Raw genomic sequence first — 17,914 nt, 5'->3', positions numbered from 1 at the left:
GCCTCTGAATCTATAGACTGTATTATAGCCTCATTCCTCCCATCCCAGGTTTCCCAGTCAGTGCTTGTGAAAGGTTTATTTATAATTTATACCTAATTTATACCTACATTATAGGTAATTTATAATTTATACCTAAATTATAGGTAATTTAATCCAAGTGAGCCTGATTGAGAAGAGAAGGGTTTTTCTTGTCTGTTCTGTTTTGGTATCTGGGTAGGATGGAAATCTGCTTTATAACTTTAAGGATTCCTCCTTGCATAATTTTGCTTTGCCTATTTTATTTTGGTGTTTTAGTAAACACATTAATTAAAAAAGAAGCAACACAGCAACCAGCAAAAGTAAACCATGTATTTTTTTCTGTAATTTATTTTAACAGGCTGTCTTTCCTCTATCCATAATAGATTAAAGCTGTAGTTTTGACACTGGGTCTTGTGAAGTCCTGAGACTCCCAAGGAGTCTTCCGTGGGCTCCACCTACTTCCCAATCATCCTGGAAGTCCCCCCGCTCCACCTAGTGCAGTTTAGCTTTAATTTCTTGCACATTGGATAATGATATAGGTTTTCATTAGAACAAGGGAATTTTTTGCTTAAAAAAGATTGAACAGTTGGGTTGTTCAGTGGGTGATCTGCAAGCTGTGGAAAGACTTTTTAAAGTATAAAACTGGCGTCTAAAATTACCTGTTAATTCATTCAATACATGCCTGCTTTGTGCCTGGCAGTAGAATGCATCCTAGAGACACAAAACTGAGTAAGACACGGTCTAGTGTGAGGTGGAAACGATTTCTAGCAACTGTAATACAATGTGAGGAAGGCTGTGTTAAAAAAACAAGTACAGAAAGCTGCAGAAACATAGAGGAGGAGAGGGGAAGGCTCCTGCCTGAAGTCACCTGCGAAGAGGAGAGCTAAAAGGTGATCGAGTCAGTGAGGATGCAGAGAATGAGCAGGAAAGGAAAGAGCCCAAGTCCTGGGTGAATGGAATCTGTTTCCTCCCTGGGAGAAGACAAACCAGTTAAGGTATTGATTCAGGTTAAAGTGATGTCATCATTGCTGTCACAGCCTGATGTTGTAGCAGGACCAAACCACAGTTATTTCCAAATCAGAAGTAATTTAATTGCAACTTTAATATTTCTAGGAATCTGTAACACCGATCAAGGACATCAGCTCATAAATTCTGAATTTTGACATTGGTCAGAGGAAGAGAATGGCAAGGTCCCATAGCTCTCAAGAAGCACTTTCATTCACCCCTTTCTATTAAGATAATTAGACACTCGCCTGTTCTTTAGGAGCCAAGTGAGCCAATTTCTCAGTACATCCTGCTTCTGTCACACTCTTCTTGGTAGAAGCTTGAGCTTGTCTACCAGGGAAGCTCAGTACTCAGTGACACAGTTTTCACTGGGAGCTGGTAACATAGGCACCCTCGGCCTGACACAATTCAAAGTTCCAGACTCCCAGAAGGAATGTAGGTGCTGAGGATAGGCCTGGCTTTGTTCAATTTGGGCACAGTGAGCCACTGTTCATTCTCACTTAGGGTGGAAGGAGCCATCTGAAATCTAAGTTCTCTGATGCCAGCCAAGTGCCAGCTTTGCAAGCAGGGTTTTCAAAGGATAGCAGTCAGGCCTACTGTGTTAACTCTCACCTGAACATCAGGTCTGCCCCATCTTTTCCTATCTTCCATGACTTACTGGATCTTCCGTGAATCTGCATACCACTTCCCAGTTGGTCATAGGTTTATGGAGAGCTTGGGCTCGAGGATCCCTGCCCGTGTGTGCAGCTTTCTAGTCCACTGGGGATGTGAGAACTTCTTCACCTCCTTGCTGGCTTTCTCATTTCCAGAATCTTTTTAAAATTTCTAGGTAGTCTTCCAGTCCGCTGTTCACTGCACAAGTAATGAAATACTAGGCTGGCAAAGCTATGAGCTTTCACCTTTCATTTCCTGCCATTCCATACTTTTATTAATAGTGTCTCTGGGCATAGGCATTTTGCTGTCTGCCCCCAAACAAGACAGAACCCTCCAGTAGCAAAGGTTCTGCTTTTCATGCTCAGCCCCAGCCTCGGGGACTATTGGTCCCACCAAGCGTGGTGCTGATCTGATGGCAGATGGGCCAGCCCAGGCAAGAATGCTGCAGACGCCTTCTACGTCCACTCAGAGTTCATCAGCTCTTGTATGAATGAGTGCTTCTCAGTTTGCTTGCCTTGCGGTCAGTTTCTAGAACCTGATATGGTTGTTTTTGGCAGTTTTGTCCAGTTTTATAGTTGTTATTGGGGAAAAGGATTTGTCAACTTCTCTGCCATAGGAAGTACTCATTTCCATCAATTCTTAATTGTTCATTCAGTCTTGTGTTTCTCGGATAACCTCACTTGCTCACAATGTAGTATTCTTCCTGTATATTGGATTTGGATTTGGTTGTTAATATTTTAAGGATTTTTGTCTATATTTATGAGAGAGATTAGTCTGTGGTTTTATTTTCTTACAATGTTTTTTTTTTTCTGGCTTTGGTTTCAAGGTAATGATAGCTTCTCTATTTCAAAGAGAATTTATGTAGAATTGATATTATTTCTTTGCCTACAGTGTATGGTAGAATTTGACAGTGAAGCCTGCAGGGCCTGGACTTTTCATCATGAGGGGAATTTCTACTACAAATCCACTTTTTTGAGGAAGTTATTGGTGGTTTATGTCTTTAGAGGAATCTTACCCATTTCATATGTGTCATCAAATGGATTGTATTTAAAAAAAAGTTTTTTTATGTTTATTTAATTTTTGAGAGACAGAGAGACAACAGAATGTGAGTGGGGAGAGGGGCAAAGAGAGAGACACAGAATCTGAAGCAGGCCCCAGTCTCTGAGCTGTCTACACAGAGCCTGATGCCGGGCTCGAACCCATGAACCATGTGATCATGACCTGAGCTGAAGTCAGATGCTTAACTGACCGAGCCACCCAGGCGCCCCAGGATTGTATTTTTTAGAAAAATTATTATAGCGTGGGGCACCTGAGTGGCTCAGTCGGTTAAGCATCCGACTTCAGCTCAGGTCATGACCTCACTGTGAGTTTGAGCCCCGCATCAGGCTCTGTGCTGACAGCTCAGAGCCTGGAGCCTGCTTCAGATTCTGTGTGTGTCTCTCTCTCTGCCCCTTTCCCACTCGTGCTCTGTTTCTCTCTCCCTCTCTCTCTCTCAAAAATAATAAATAAAAAAGTTTAAAAAATTAAAAATTTATTACAGGATTCAATTAGTGAAAATTCTAATTAATATTTTTGCATGTATGTGAAATGGTTTTACATTCTTTTATTCATTCTTATTTGGATTCAGAGTCAATATTGTATTAGTCTCCTATAAGGAGCTGTTTTTTGAGGGGTTTTTTGGGTGTGCTATTTTTCCTGTTTTCTTTTTTTTTTTTTTTTAATTTTTTTTTCAACATTTATTTATTTTTGGGACAGAGAGAGACAGAGCATGAACGGGGGAGGGGCAGAGAGAGAGGGAGACACAGAATGGGAAACAGGCTCCAGGCTCTGAGCCATCAGCCCAGAGCCTGACGCGGGGCTCGAACTCACGGACCGCGAGATCGTGACCTGGCTGAAGTCGGACGCTTAACCGACTGCGCCACCCAGGCGCCCCTATTTTTCCTGTTTTCTATTTACTGTATTAATATTTTCAAAGTACCACCTTTTTTGAGTCCTCTGGTTTTGTTGAATTTCTCTTTGTCAACAAATTCTGTCATCCTCATTTCTTATTTCTTTGTGCTGTTCTGTAGCTTTTTCTAATGCTCGAGGGAAAGTGCTTGGCTCTTTTGTTTTCAACCTCTCTTTCTGATAAATGCATTTAAAGCTATACATTTCCCTGTAAGTAGTACTTTTGCGTATCTTACAAATTAACTATTTAGTGATGTTCTTTTTAGCCTGAAGGTTATTAAGTTTTATGCTATTTATGTTAGCTTCTAGCCAAAAGGATTTTTAAAGCCATTTCTAGTTAGCTGTTTTCCAGTTTTATTGCGTTTACGATTAGAAAAAAATAATTTGTATGATATCAGTTCTTTAAAATATATTGTGGTATGGTATGTGAACATTTAAAACATTTTTTGCCATGTTCAAGGGTAACATGTAGTCTCTCTTGTGAAGTTTGTATTCTCCGTGAGCATATTATTATTCAGGTGTTATGTTAACATTTGTTAACCTTCTATTTTAGTGAGAAATATTTATTTTAGTGAGAAATATTTCTATTTTAGTGAGAAATATTTAACATTTCCAATGAACACTGTCAGCTTACCTATTTCTTCATCAACTTACCTATTCTTACCTATTTCTTCTTACCTATTTCTACATTCTTTTCAGCTCTTGATACACTTTGAATCTATACTGTTAACTATACATATGTTCATGATACATATGACCTTGCTTTGCTGTTCATTTTACCAGCATATAAGGTCATTCTGTCTCTTTTCATGTATTTTTTGCTTGAATTCAGTTTTGTGAGATGTTACTATTGCTAACCTAGATTTCTTTGGTCCAGTTTATCTAATATATCTTGTTCTCCTCTTTTATTTTCAACCTTTCTATGTACTTTTGTGTTAAACATGTCTTTTGTAGACAATATATATTTGAATTTTCTTCCTAAAACCTAATTTGAGCATCTATCCTTTAATTTGTGAATTTAAGTTCTTTAAATATATGACACTTACCATTATATTGGGACATTTCTTCCATTGTATTTCAGCTTCCAACTATTTTACATGCTTTTTAGATTTTTCTCCTTTTCATTGGATAGACAGATTTCTTATGCTGTTTAAGGCACTCTATGTTCTTCCTGTTGATTTCTTATTTATTTATTTATTTATTTATTTATTTATTTATTTTTGAGACAGGGAGAGACAGAGCATGAACAGGGGAGGATCAGAGAGAGGGAGACACAGAATCTGAAACAGACTCCAGGCTCTGAGCTGTCAGCACAGAGCCCGACGTGGGGCTTGAACTCACGGACCGTGAGATCATGACCTGAGCCGAAGTCGGCCGCTTAACCAACTGAGCCACCCAGGCGCCCCCCTGTTGATTTCTTAAACTTCTCAGCATACATTTCCTCCCCAACAAAATAGAGTATTTTGGAATTTTTCAACACATTCCCACAACCCCTTATTTAGTTCCCCTCTCCTCCAATCTTCCCACTTCATGTAGGTATCATTTAGGATTTTAGCTATTGTTTGTTTCACATAATTTCCCCCTTTTTTTTGGTCCTTACTCTTTTAGACAATAATGAATTGAAAATTTAGCCAACATTTTCTCATTTGTTAAATGCAAATAATCCCACTTTCCTCACATGACTTTTTGTGGGAAGCAGATGAGAGGAGGTAAGTAAGAGCACTTGGTAACAGGTAAAGAATTACACAGGTAAAGTGATCGTCATTCAGAAGGTGGATTTTATTCCAAGGCCTGGCCATTTTTTTAAAGTTTATTTATTTATTTTGAGAGAGAGAGAGAGAGAAAGAGAGCAAAGAGAGAGACAGAATCTCAAGCAGGCTCCAAGCCATCAGCACAGAGCCCCACACGGGGCTTTAACTTACAAACTGTGAGATCATGACCGGAGCTGAAATCAACAGTCTAACCAACCAAGCCACCCAGGCACCCCTTTCAAAGAGTCTTTTCAATCCCCTTTTCAAAAATCAGAATGAATGTTTCCTCCTTTTCTTTCACTCCATTGCACTTTGTTCCTTATGATTGACAGATGTCTGTATGTGTTACCAAGCCCGCCCTCCCTAGAAGGCTCCAGAAAAGGAGAAGGGTAGTGTATTTCATCAGGCTTAGCACACTGAGCAGGGAAAACCTAAGGATGAAAGCTCTGGTATGTTGATGATGGAGGGGGGAAGGCAGGGTGTTGCTGGAGTTACCATTTGCCAGCAAAAGAAGGGAGAACCACGAAGTTGCAGCTCTTTAGCAGAAGCAAGCCTGGCATGGGGACAGCGAGCTCGGCAATGTAGTGAAAGCTATTTTTCAATGCTATTAAGATGAAAATGCACTATTCCACCATATGGCGTAATCTAATGGTACCTCACTTTATTCCTTCCTAGGCTCATATTGGCAACTTATTAACATCAAAATTCTTCAGTTACAAGGATTTTGATACTTTATTGTATACCTGTGCAGCAGAGTTTGACTTTATGGAAAAGGAGGTAAGGTGTGATTTCTAGTTTTCCTTCCCCAGGTTCTGGTCCACTCATTTTTCATAAAGGGCGCTCCTCTTATCTCAGACTCTCCTCTGTGCTGTTACCTCACTTGGAAGGAAAAGGAAAGTGATGGTTTACAGGAAGATGTTCCTACTTACATTAGTACAGCACCCTGAAATGTATGGTCTTTTCTCACTTTGATAATTTGGAAGCAAGCATTCAGACTAGCAATAGTTTTTTGAATGAGTAAACACAGAGGCATTTCAAGATGCCTCTTTTCAGGGACAACATTAATTCAGTGACGCTCCCGAGCTCTTACATTTCCATTCATTTAGTGGTTGTTTGTTGGAATAATCTCATTGCTTTGAAATATCGTTGAGTTTGAGTTTGTTCATTCCAACGGAATTTTCCTTCTAAAACCGTATTCAGACGTTTAAAAGGAAATCAGACAGTAGTGTGGTGGATTGGGAGATGGAAGTCTGCAGTAGTATTCGATGTTGTTGAACACACGACTCTCATTTTGTTCTCTCTCATAGCTTACTAGTTTCTAGTAGCGTGCTGCAAAAAGATATTGTGAGGACCAAATGAGATACAGAGGACAGTACTTTGATATTTTAATGATATTTTTTATAAAATATTATTTTGCAGTAATCAGTGAGCTGGTTTGGTTCAACAAACACATATATATGTGTCTTTTTTAACACCACCCATGCGGCCCCAATTTATTATGATAGTTTACTATCTGTGAAACATTTTCCTTCAGAGCTGTGTGTGTGTATATATTACACTGGTCAACGGTACTTTGTTGACACTTTCATTTTCCTCTCGCTCCCCACTGGGTTCCCTCTGTGTCCTGAGTTACACAGACCAGTGGATGATAGTGCCCCACACTGCAAAGTCCTTTCAACCAGACATTCTGAATTGGGCATGTCCTGCAGATGTCCTCTTTACTCCAGTACCTACCAGTCTTCATTCCCAGGTTCTGGCAAGTTTTGACATATAATGGCTAATAAAAACTGTATGAGTGAATGTATTGAGCCCACTGAAAGAAAGGAAGAGTATCTGCAAGACATTAAAATACGTATTCACAGCAGCTCAAGACTCCTTCAAGCAAGCGGTAAAGGAAACAGAAGGTAAACACCAGAAGGCATTAGGACTTGGTGGAAGTCCTCTGACATTAGTTAGATACACATGCCGCTGTCACCTGAGAGTAAGAACCGTCGGGTAGGTGATAGAAGAAATTGCTTATTGAGGCATAGCCTGGCTTCAGTTAATTTGAAGACAGTAGCAAAGCTGTTTCCAGCCTGCCATTCCTCATCTCCATGGGTATCTTCACAGGGACCGTGCTGTAGAGACAGAGTACTGTGCCAACTTGGAGAGTGCCTCCATTGTTTGATATATCCATACGGTGGGGAAAAGGGAACAGTTTAACATAATGCATTTGAGAGTGATTAATAGATTTGTCTGCATGTAACTTAAGACATCTGACATTAAATATTGCAAAAACCAAAAGGCAAATGACTAAGTGGGATGATTTTTGCCATAAATATGACAAGTGAAACTAGGGATTAAGGTAGTGAGTATAGGAGATTGTCCAAATCAAGAAAAAATTTCAGAGGACTTGGGGTGCCTGGGTGGCTCAGTCGGTTGAGCATCTACCTCTTGATTCCAGCTCAGGTCATGATCTCACGGTTGGTGAGATCGATCCTGCATCAGGCTCTGTGCTGGAGCGTTGAGCACAGAACCTGCTTGGAATTCTCTCTCACCTCTCTCTCTGCCCCTCCACCCGCTCTCAAAATAAATAAATAAACATTTTAAAAAAATTTACCGAGGACTCTTACCCTTCCCCATCACAAAGAATACATCCCCACTCCCACACACCTATGCAGAAATAGGTGAAAGGTGGCAACAGACAACCCATTGGGGAGGAAATGCTGACAACTGATTAAAATGTGAAATTGGTTGTTTCCTTTTTATTTGTTTGCTTGTTTATTTTGAGGGAGGGGGAGAGGCAATGAGAGAGGGAGAGAGAGGATCCCAAGCAGACTCCACACTGCCAGCACAAAGCCCAATCGATGCAGGGCTCAAACTTATAAATCCTGAGATCATGACCTGAGCCAAGATCAAGAGTCAGACACTTAACTGACTGAGCCGCCCAGGCTTTCCCTAAATTGGTTGTCTTCTCTGCATTTGGTTATTTTCTCTGCATTTTTTAGTTTTTACAATGAGCATATATAACTTTTATGCTTAGACTAAATCCAACAATTCATAGAAGTATTAAAAGAACTTGCAATTCTGAGATTGCACACACATGCTCACCTCTCTCCCTGTGTGGTTGTTTCCCTTGCATTTGTTCTTGTGCATACACTCTGGTGGATCTTTTGGTATTGAGGAAATTGTATGATTTTGTTTCCTTTGTATTAATACTTTCATATATCCACTCCAGTCCCTTCTGTTGGTTTCCTACTGAGAATTATATTGAACTTAGTTTCTTCTTGCCTGGCCACTACTCCCCCCCATTTCTATTGTAATACTATAATCAGTGACGTTATTTTACTTCCCATGTACTCTCCCCTCTGACCCCTGTTTTAAGAGATCCATTGTATCTGAATTGTCTACACATGTAACCACTCATGCTACTCTGTCACAGTTATATCTGTTACATCCTTGTCATAGTTCTGTAGGTTGGTGTTTTTAACACTGTGTGTTCTGGCATTGAAGCCTCTCCTGCCATTTCTCTATTGTGTGAAGCTTGCTCTCCAATGGATTCCTCAGGAAGGGCCATAGGAACAGTAATCCCTGAGTTTTTATGTGGTCGAATATTTTATCAGTGGCTTATATAAGTGAAATTCTGGCTAGATTCAAAATCTTTGGCTCATGTATTTTTCCTTGAGTGTCTTTTTAAAAATATTTATTTATTTTGAGAAAGAGAGAGAGAGAGAGAGATACCCAAACAGGCTCCATGCTGTCAGTGGGGAGCCTGACTTGGGGTCTGAATTCATGAACTGTGAGATCATGACCTGACCCAAAATGAAGAGTCAGACGCTTAACTGACTGAACCACCCAAGCACCCCTAAAAAATACTTTTAAAACAAAGTTTTTGAATGTATTTTTACAATTGTTTGAATTCTTTGTTAAATTGTTACTTTTAACACAGTTTTGACACATTGCCTTTTTAAGGTAAACACCTGTATTTCACACCTTTTCTTATATTTATTGTTAGTTGTTGATAGCAAATGTCTAAATTTTAAATGATAAAATAGTTTTGGTTATATGATTTTTGCCTAGACATAGGTCAGGACAAAGACATAATGCAAAATTTACAAATTAGAAATATGTATATTTTAAAATATTAAGTACTATGCAAATGCTTGTAAATAGTAAAATAAAACCATAAAAAATCTTTTAATGGGACTTCTAACTGAAGTATGCATTTTGGGTTAATAAATTATCAAAATTACTTTCTAATACAGAATAACAAATGAGAAAATTGGACTAATGAGAGGGAAAATCAGAAAATACTACTTTGTAAAATTAAAATGTATCAGTGTTTTTAATATGATTAAAGCTAGATTTCTCTTGATAAACATATTTGGGAAAATGTACATTATTTAACTCAATAATATAGTATTATTTTTGTGAAGGTAAATGTTGGTGGTAAGCAAATCAATTGCAATTTAGAAATTTCAAGCCCAGAATTGTTTAAAAGTGTGACTTCAAAAGATTGTAATATATATAGGATTGCAGTGTGTAAGGCTTTGGTATTAAATGTTTCTGTAGCTTTTTCTCTGTTATTAAGAAAATGCAAAAATGTTTTTATTTTTCTTGTAAACATTGGTCATTACTCTGTGTGTGTGTGTGTGTGTGTGTGTGTGTGTGTGTGTCTTAGTGTGTCTTAGTGTGTCTTAGGATCATGGTTACGATTTTTATCCCCCACCAAATGTACAGGAAATGCTCATGCTGTTTAAAGTTAGAGTCCTGCTGACCTTAGGCAAATGTTAAGTTGAGCTCTGTAGTTGGAAACGCTGTGTACAAAAAGTGAACAGTAATCTTCCTAGTCACATTTTATACTTACTAGTGTTCGTGTTTTCAACTCAGCATTTTAGGGATGTTTGTTTCTATGGAAATGCATCTTCATTTTTACGATGGGAGTCAATGGGTATATATTGGACTGATGCTCATGTTTCTCTACTTATACTTTTTGAAATGAAATTTTGTCTGAAAATATTTTCCTCTAACAAAACATCTCTTTGAATTGCAGACTCCTCTGAGGTATACAAAGACACTGTTGCTTCCAGTTGTTCTGGTTGTGTTTATTGCAATCGTTAGAAAGGTATGTTGATTTGATTACTTAAGAGCTCTTTTTTATAATAAAACACTTTGTTGTTTCTATCCTAGTAGTTAAGTAAACTAGGTTACACGTTAATATGACACAATACATCATATGGATTTGTTGAAACGTTTTCTGTATTTTCTTAATTACAGCCCTTGATGAACATTATAAACCTTAAAAATATTCTATCTGCCAGCATAAAATAGACATAGGAAAAGGATGGCTCGAGTTTTGATGGTCATGCATTTTGAAAGACATGATCAAAGAGACCATATTGACCCAGATACAGTTATTTTTGTCTTTGTAAATTACTACTGACTGACTTTTAACTCTATGTAATATTTTCTAAAATATTTAATGTATGCCTTTCTGAGTCATTTGTGCAGTTCTCACTAACTCCTGGATTGAGTTTATTATTATTGATCAAAAGGAAAAAATAGAATACTAACAGTGTATTACCAACATCGATAAAATTGTTAGACTTCCAACTTGGCTTTGATAGTGAAATTCTAAGCCCAGATTTAAATCAGGTCAGGGAAGTTCCAATCTTTAGCAAAGAGCAGGTGTGATATTCTCTTTTTTCTTGTAAGAGTTGGTGATTTCTGTAATTGCAAGTGTTTTAAGAGAATAAATAAAGATTAATCTATTATCAAAAAACAGATGATAGATCCTAAAAGTTTTCTGATTTGTAGTTAGTGATTTCTGGGTTAACAGAATGTCGTGTATTTGTAGAATATTCTGTACTATGGTTATTGTTCACATTATATATTTGTACTCTCCCCAGCCATAGCACGTGTGTTATTTCACCTGCTTATTTGACAGCTCTGTACGGTACACAGATATTGCCCCCATTTTGACAGATGCAGAATTAGAAGATCATAGAAGTTGTTACCAGCCTCACATCATGTCCATTAAAAAGCAAGGAAGGAATAAGAATCAGACTCTGCACCTTTCCCTCCTTCTTGGGTGTAGTGTAGCATTCAACTTTGTAGTTGCACCAGCTTTTCAAATCTAATGAGTTTGTGGTCAGTTTCTGCTATATGCCAGGCTCTGTGCTTCCTTTGCACTTTTGCATACTTTGTGTAGGTGTGCACCTAGTAGGTAAATCAGAAAGTACCAATGTTGGCAATCCAGAATCCATTAAAAAGGCAGCAACCTGGATGACTAGAGATGACAAAAGCAATTACATCAGGTTAAAAAAGCTGAGATGTTTGATTTAAAGAAGAAGGATTCATTTGGACAAAAGATAATTATTTTCAAATATTTAAAGCCTACCCCTTGGAAATACGATTACACTCATTCTGGCTCCTTAGAATTATGGCCAATTCTACGAGGTTGGACTTTGGACCAGAATTGATCTGGACTGACAAAGTGTTGTAGGTTCAAGCAGCAGTTGGGTGGTTCTTCCAAGGGCTAGATTAAAACGTGTGAGCAGTGTCCAAGAGGGCATCCATACTGGGGATAGGATTTCAGATTAGATGACCTTACCTGGCTGCTAACTGTGCAAACCCAGTGTTTAGTTAGTTGTGCTTATCAGTCTCTGAGGCAGTTGTCTGGGTATATGGGGTATATGTGCATTCAGTGCAGTCACTGAATGTGGACTGGAAGCCAGAAGGTCAGGTTTCACGACCTATTAATGCTTCCTAGTTGTTGTCCACCTTCCAGGAGATCATCTAATCCATCTGAGCCCATTGCTCATGTACGAAATGAAGATAAGAAAATCTATTTGAACAGTGTTGTTGGGTATTAGATATATGATCAAGTACTGTACAAATGTAAGATTAGGTTGTTGTAGTTATTATTTCCCGACTCATCTCTTATCCCAATACTTATATTTTTAAGTAGAGTTTGAAAATTTAGAAGATACTTTAGTTACAATTTTGTTTTTCCCAAAACAACTCTTCTTAAGTCTTAAAAAATCTATTTGCAGATTATTAGTGACATGTGGGGTGTCTTAACTAAACAACAGACACAAATGAGGTAAGTATGCTATTAATCATTTTGTTACATTATCTATTAAATAGATATCTACAAGGTATTAATTTTATAATTCATGTGGTGTGGTACACTCAACATTTGATCATGGATGTTTTCGATTGTTGTCATTCCCCTTCTTTGCTTTTCTCATGATCCCCTATCCATGCAGAGCTCAGTAAATTACTTATTCATACCTCAGATTCCATCCATACAATCTGATATTAGGCCTACACATAATCTGTACTTGAAGGACACAGCTTTGTGCTTCAGTTTATCAGGGAAAATAAATGATTCTGTTGTTGGTTTTAGGACCAATGGACTGGACTGCCTTTTGAGAGAAGAGCAGGGAAATAGAAAACTGATTCCATACTTTACTTTTACACAAAATAAATTCCAGATGGAGCAGAGATTTAAATGTAGGAAAAAACCCAAAACCCCAATATTAAGCAAGAGATTATTTTAGGACTCTTAGGATGAGAGAGGCCTTGTTAAGTATGACATAAAACCTGTACGCTAAAAGGAAAGACTGAAAAGGCTGACTAGATAAATATTTTGGTTTGATGAGATACTTGTAAGCATTGTTCAGAGAAAAAGACAAATTGGGTACAATAGTCACAATATATGACAAAGGACAAATGACTCATGTATAAAGGACTTCTATGAATTAACAGGAAAAATGCTAAAACCCTATTGGAAAATGAGTGAAGTACACAAAAGAGGCAATTGAGAGAAAAATAAATTGTCACTTTCCCTTTTCCCACCACACTCATGTCCCCTGGACCTCCTTGCTGCTCTGTAACCATGGCCCGTTGCTTCCTGCCCGGCAGTTTTGCACTGTTTGTACCCTAAGGCTGTAATTGTGCCTCTGCTCCCCACAGTTTGGCTCTGCATGTGGCCAATTCCTTTAATTCTTGTTTAAATGTTACCTCCTTCAAGAAGCCTTTCCTGACCATCACTTCCCTGTAGATTCCTTGTCTCCTGGCTTGTTATTCTTCATCATCATATGCCCTTATCTTCCTCTCTCCGAATTTATCACCATTTATACTTGAACATCTCCTATGGCACTGCCATTCTCCCCCACATCTCTCTTCTCTGATCACGGTGTCTTTGTACTTAGCCCATTAAGGACTACTTCCTACTATAGGGTTATGCACTATCTTTCTCTTTGCTTCAAGTGCTCTTCCTGAGCGTTGCTCAACCTCAAACTCTCTGCTTCTTCAGGCCTTGCTCAAATGTCACTCAGTGACCCCATTGATTGCTATACGCCTTCCCCATCACCCCCTGCATCTTTTGCCCTGTTTTCACTCTCTCCGCGGTACTTCTCAGTGTTTGACAAATGTTTACTTACTTGCATTTTGTTTCTCCCTTTACTATATGTAAGTTCTATGAGGGCAAAGATTTTTTTCCCCATCTTATCTACTGCTGTGTCTCCAGTGTCATCGGTGCTCAGTGGGATTGAGGATGGATAGGTTTGTACCTTGTAGTCCTGAGGGGTTCATTTTAGTACGGAGAGACAGATGATAATAAGAAACCAATAAATGAACATCTTTGAGGAGACAAAGCAGGGAAATGGAGTAGGAGTGATTATGGAGAGGGGTGGCACGAGACCAGAGGGAGATGCAGGGACCTCTAAGCGTACATCTTTTCTCAGGAAAATTAAAGCTGTCAAGTAGAACTAAAGAGGGAATTTTGTGGCTATTTGTATATTCCAGAACCACTGATGAAAAAATCTTTTATGTGGTTTCCTAAATTATCTCTATAGCAGCCCCAGCTTGGGGGGGAGCTTAGGTACCCCTGGGGATGAGAAGCAGGGGAACAGAACTATGAAGTCTTCAGGGTTCCCTTCACTTCCCTCCCTGCTTTGGCAGGACATCACAGGGAGGGACCTGCTACACCACGGTGTCCCTTTTGTTGGCCCAGGAATTGTCCCTGTAGTCAAATGTGCAAGGTATGCTCCAAGGTCAATTTTTTTTTTATTTTTTTTAATGTTTATTTATTTTTGACGGAGACAGAATGCGAGTGGGTTAGGGGCAGAGAGAGAGGGAGACACAGAATCTGAAACAGGCTCCAGGCTCTGAGCTGTCAGCACAGAGCCCGACGCGGGGCTCGAACTCACGAGCTGTGAGATCATGACCTGAGCCGAAGTCGGACACTCAACCGACTGAGCCACCCAGGTGCCCCCAAGGTCAATTTTTTAAAAATAAACTGTCTTTTAAAAGATTATGGCACCAGTTTGGGTTCATAACTTTGTAATTTTTATTTACATATATATGTCCTTGGAATATTACAGAAATTGTAAAACTTGTATTTGTAAGATAAAAATGCAAATAATTGAAGTGCTTCAACAATGATTCAATAGTAATATTTCTTATTCCATTTCAGAAAACACCAGTTTGATCATGGAGAGGTAAAGACTTAATATTACTAAAACATACTTTATTTCAATGTGTGTGTGTGTGTGTGTGTGTGTGTGTATGTATGTGTATATATATATGTGTATATATATGTATATGTGTGTGTATATATACATACACATATATGTATATATACATATATATACATATATGTGTGTGTGTATGTGTATATATATATGTGTATATATATGTATATGTGTGTGTATATATACATACACATATATGTATATATACATATATATACATATATGTGTGTGTGTATGTGTATATATATATGTGTATATATATGTATATATAGACTTTTCTTTTAGTTCCAGTTTCTAAGTATTGGTATTTGTCACTAATCATCTTCAAAATAGGCCTGTATGTGTTTTTATGAGACTGTTACAAACATGACCATTCATTTGTTAAAACCGTTAAGTAGAAAGCCCATTTGGTCTGCTCTGATCATCCTCAGAAGATCCAGTTTATTGCTAAATGCATGTGGAGTGTCTTTTGCTTGACTGGAGATGGTTTTCCTCTCTACTCACCTTGCCCTGAGGCTTTGGAGGTGTGACTGGTTGCTCCTGCCATCTCCTGGTGGTTTCACTTGTTTATCTTTTTTTCTTTCTTGTTTTGTTTTGTTTTTACTTGAGATCTAATTGACATGTAACCTGATATTGATTTCAGGTGTATGGCATAAGTAATCAGATTTGTAGACATTGTGAGATGATCACCACAATAAGTCTAGCTAACATCCATCACCATACGTAGTTACAAAATAATTTTTTTTCCCCTGGGATGACCTTTAAGATCTACTCTCTTAGCAACAGCATGGTGACTATAGCTAATAATACTGTATTGCATATTTCTGCCTGGTTTTGATGGCTCTTCCAAGGCAGACTCTGGGATCTTAAATAGTACTTACTTTTGTTTACCGCTTTCCTGTGTTAATCTGATGGTATCATCAAGGTAGATTCAGAGATGTGGGCTTTGGTAACTATGGACTTAACCCTGAGCAGAATTCTAGAACAACTTGCTTTAGTGACTTTATCATTTTAGGCTTTTAATAAAATGGAGAGGTTTGAAAGTGAACTTGTAGACTCGTTTATTTCAGAAGTCAAAGTATTGTTGCGAAGCAAAAGTACTCTTCTGGATATTCATCTATTTAACAATATATTAAACTGTAGGAGTAAAAAATATTTTCTCTTTCTTTCAGCTAGTTTATCATGCATTGCAACTGTTAGCATATACAGCCCTCGGTATTTTAATTATGAGACTAAAACTCTTCTTGACCCCACACATGTGTGTTATGGCTTCTTTGATCTGTTCAAGACAGGTAAGATCATTATGTTGGTGTTGTAGTTGCTATGATCACTTTACCCCAGCCTATGTCATTGAATGGCCCTGAAATAATGTTGAATAACTCAAAATTCTTTAAATTGTCATAAAGTTCTTCATGGATTTATATTAATTGTTTATAAAGGGTAAGGGCCAAAACAGGTCATTTATCCTTCTAACTTCTAAGACATTCCTTGGCATACAACAGACGCTCAAATAGTACAGGCTGAATTCATGAATGATCCCTACAGATGTTGATAGAAAGCAGAGCGTCATTGTAGAAATATTTTTTTGTTGTTTTGACATTCCTATCACACAGAATTCTAGCCAGTGATTTCAAGTTACAGTTGCTTTCAAATAGATATTCTTTTTCAGTATCAAGCTTAAAAAAATATTTTTCTCATTTGAGTATACATTTGTATGCACATCCCTGCCTTTTTAAAATTTAGTGTAAGCCATTTTGGTTATTTGCTGCTTATTTTCCCTGGATAACTGTGTCCTTGCTCTGTATTCACAGATTGATGCTTCTGCATCGTGTCACCTTTTCATCAACCAATTAGCCAAGGTCCAGCAGCAGTACCTCTTTTAAATTTAACAAATATTTACTAAGCATCTATACCATACTCTAAGGATGAGGGTAGAATGGTAGATAGAAAAATCAAGAAGAAATAATATATATCTGCCCTCAAGAGGCTTGAAATCTAACTCTAAAGACATATAGAGAAATTAAGGAGAGAATAATAGGGGTAAAGTGTTATTATTGAGTGTGGACTCTTAGAATGGAAAAATCAGCTAGCCTCAAGTTTCCCAATCAGTATGTTGGTGTTGTGTTAAAGAGGGACAGCTTTCTAGAGACCTACCTGTCTTGGTATGAAGCTGCTGTTCCTGATTCCTCTGGGCTGGGACAGGAAAGGAGGCTGGCAGGAAGCCCGCACCATGACTGAAGATAGCATGGCCCTGGGATGGCTTCACAGGTGTGGGACCTTTGCAAACGCACGAGGGCCCACACTCAGAAGGACCCTACATCTAGTTGGATGCTCTTCTGTTGGTCTTTGGAACTTCTAAATACTTTTTAAACGAGAGACCCTACCTTTTCTTTTTGCATTGGGCCTGACAAATTATGTAGGTGGTCCTGGCCTTACCTGAAGCTAGAATTAGCACAAATTGAGAGAATAACTTCTTAAATTATGTCCCACCTATGTAAGGCTTATGGTAAAATTCTTTTAATCCCCCTGGTCATTGTTGCTGGAACTTTTTTGTAGGATAATTAATCATTTATCTGTGACTCTACCAGAGACTGTGTTCTTCTCTGGGAAGAACTTATGTTTATTTGATACAGGCTGCTTTGTACTAATTATCAACATATTCTTAATTTGGTTTCAGCTATTTGGATGGCTCTTTTGCAAAGTACATCCTGGTGCTGTTGTTTTTGCTGTCTTAGCAGCAATGTCAATACAGGGTTCAGCAAATCTACAAACCCAATGGAATATTGTAGGGGAATTCAGCAATTTGCCACAAGAAGAACTTATAGAATGGATCAAATACAGTACTAAACCAGGTAAGTTTCCCTCACGGTTTCATATGCCCCTGCAAAATCTTAAACCCAACTTACTTCCAGTGGCCTTACTCTAAGTAGTGTTGCTTCTAGATTATTCAGAAAAAGAGAGATGTCAATTTTACTTAAATGGTTTGCCAAAGAAATGTTATATATATTTTCTTAGTAA

General features: G+C 38.1%; 1 protein-coding gene across 4 annotated transcripts in view; it reads left to right on the top strand.

The window, feature by feature from the left end:
* DPY19L1 (dpy-19 like C-mannosyltransferase 1) overlaps positions 1-17,914 on the top strand; it is a 97,419-nt gene that overhangs the window by 68,532 nt on the left and 10,973 nt on the right. For all 4 annotated transcript variants that reach the window (XM_043589241.1, XM_043589240.1, XM_043589239.1 and 1 more), the window contains 6 exons: positions 6,051-6,152; positions 10,408-10,479; positions 12,410-12,459; positions 14,839-14,863; positions 16,069-16,188; positions 17,574-17,748. In XM_043589241.1, coding sequence (XP_043445176.1) covers positions 6,051-6,152; positions 10,408-10,479; positions 12,410-12,459; positions 14,839-14,863; positions 16,069-16,188; positions 17,574-17,748 — 544 coding nt within the window. The remainder of the gene's footprint in view (positions 1-6,050; positions 6,153-10,407; positions 10,480-12,409; positions 12,460-14,838; positions 14,864-16,068; positions 16,189-17,573; positions 17,749-17,914) is intronic.

This window comes from Prionailurus bengalensis, chromosome A2 (assembly GCF_016509475.1).
Source record: "Prionailurus bengalensis isolate Pbe53 chromosome A2, Fcat_Pben_1.1_paternal_pri, whole genome shotgun sequence".
NCBI lineage: Eukaryota > Metazoa > Chordata > Mammalia > Carnivora > Felidae > Prionailurus > Prionailurus bengalensis.
The sequence above is the reverse complement of the archived record's forward strand: the minus strand, read 5'-3'. Positions and strand labels throughout refer to the sequence as shown.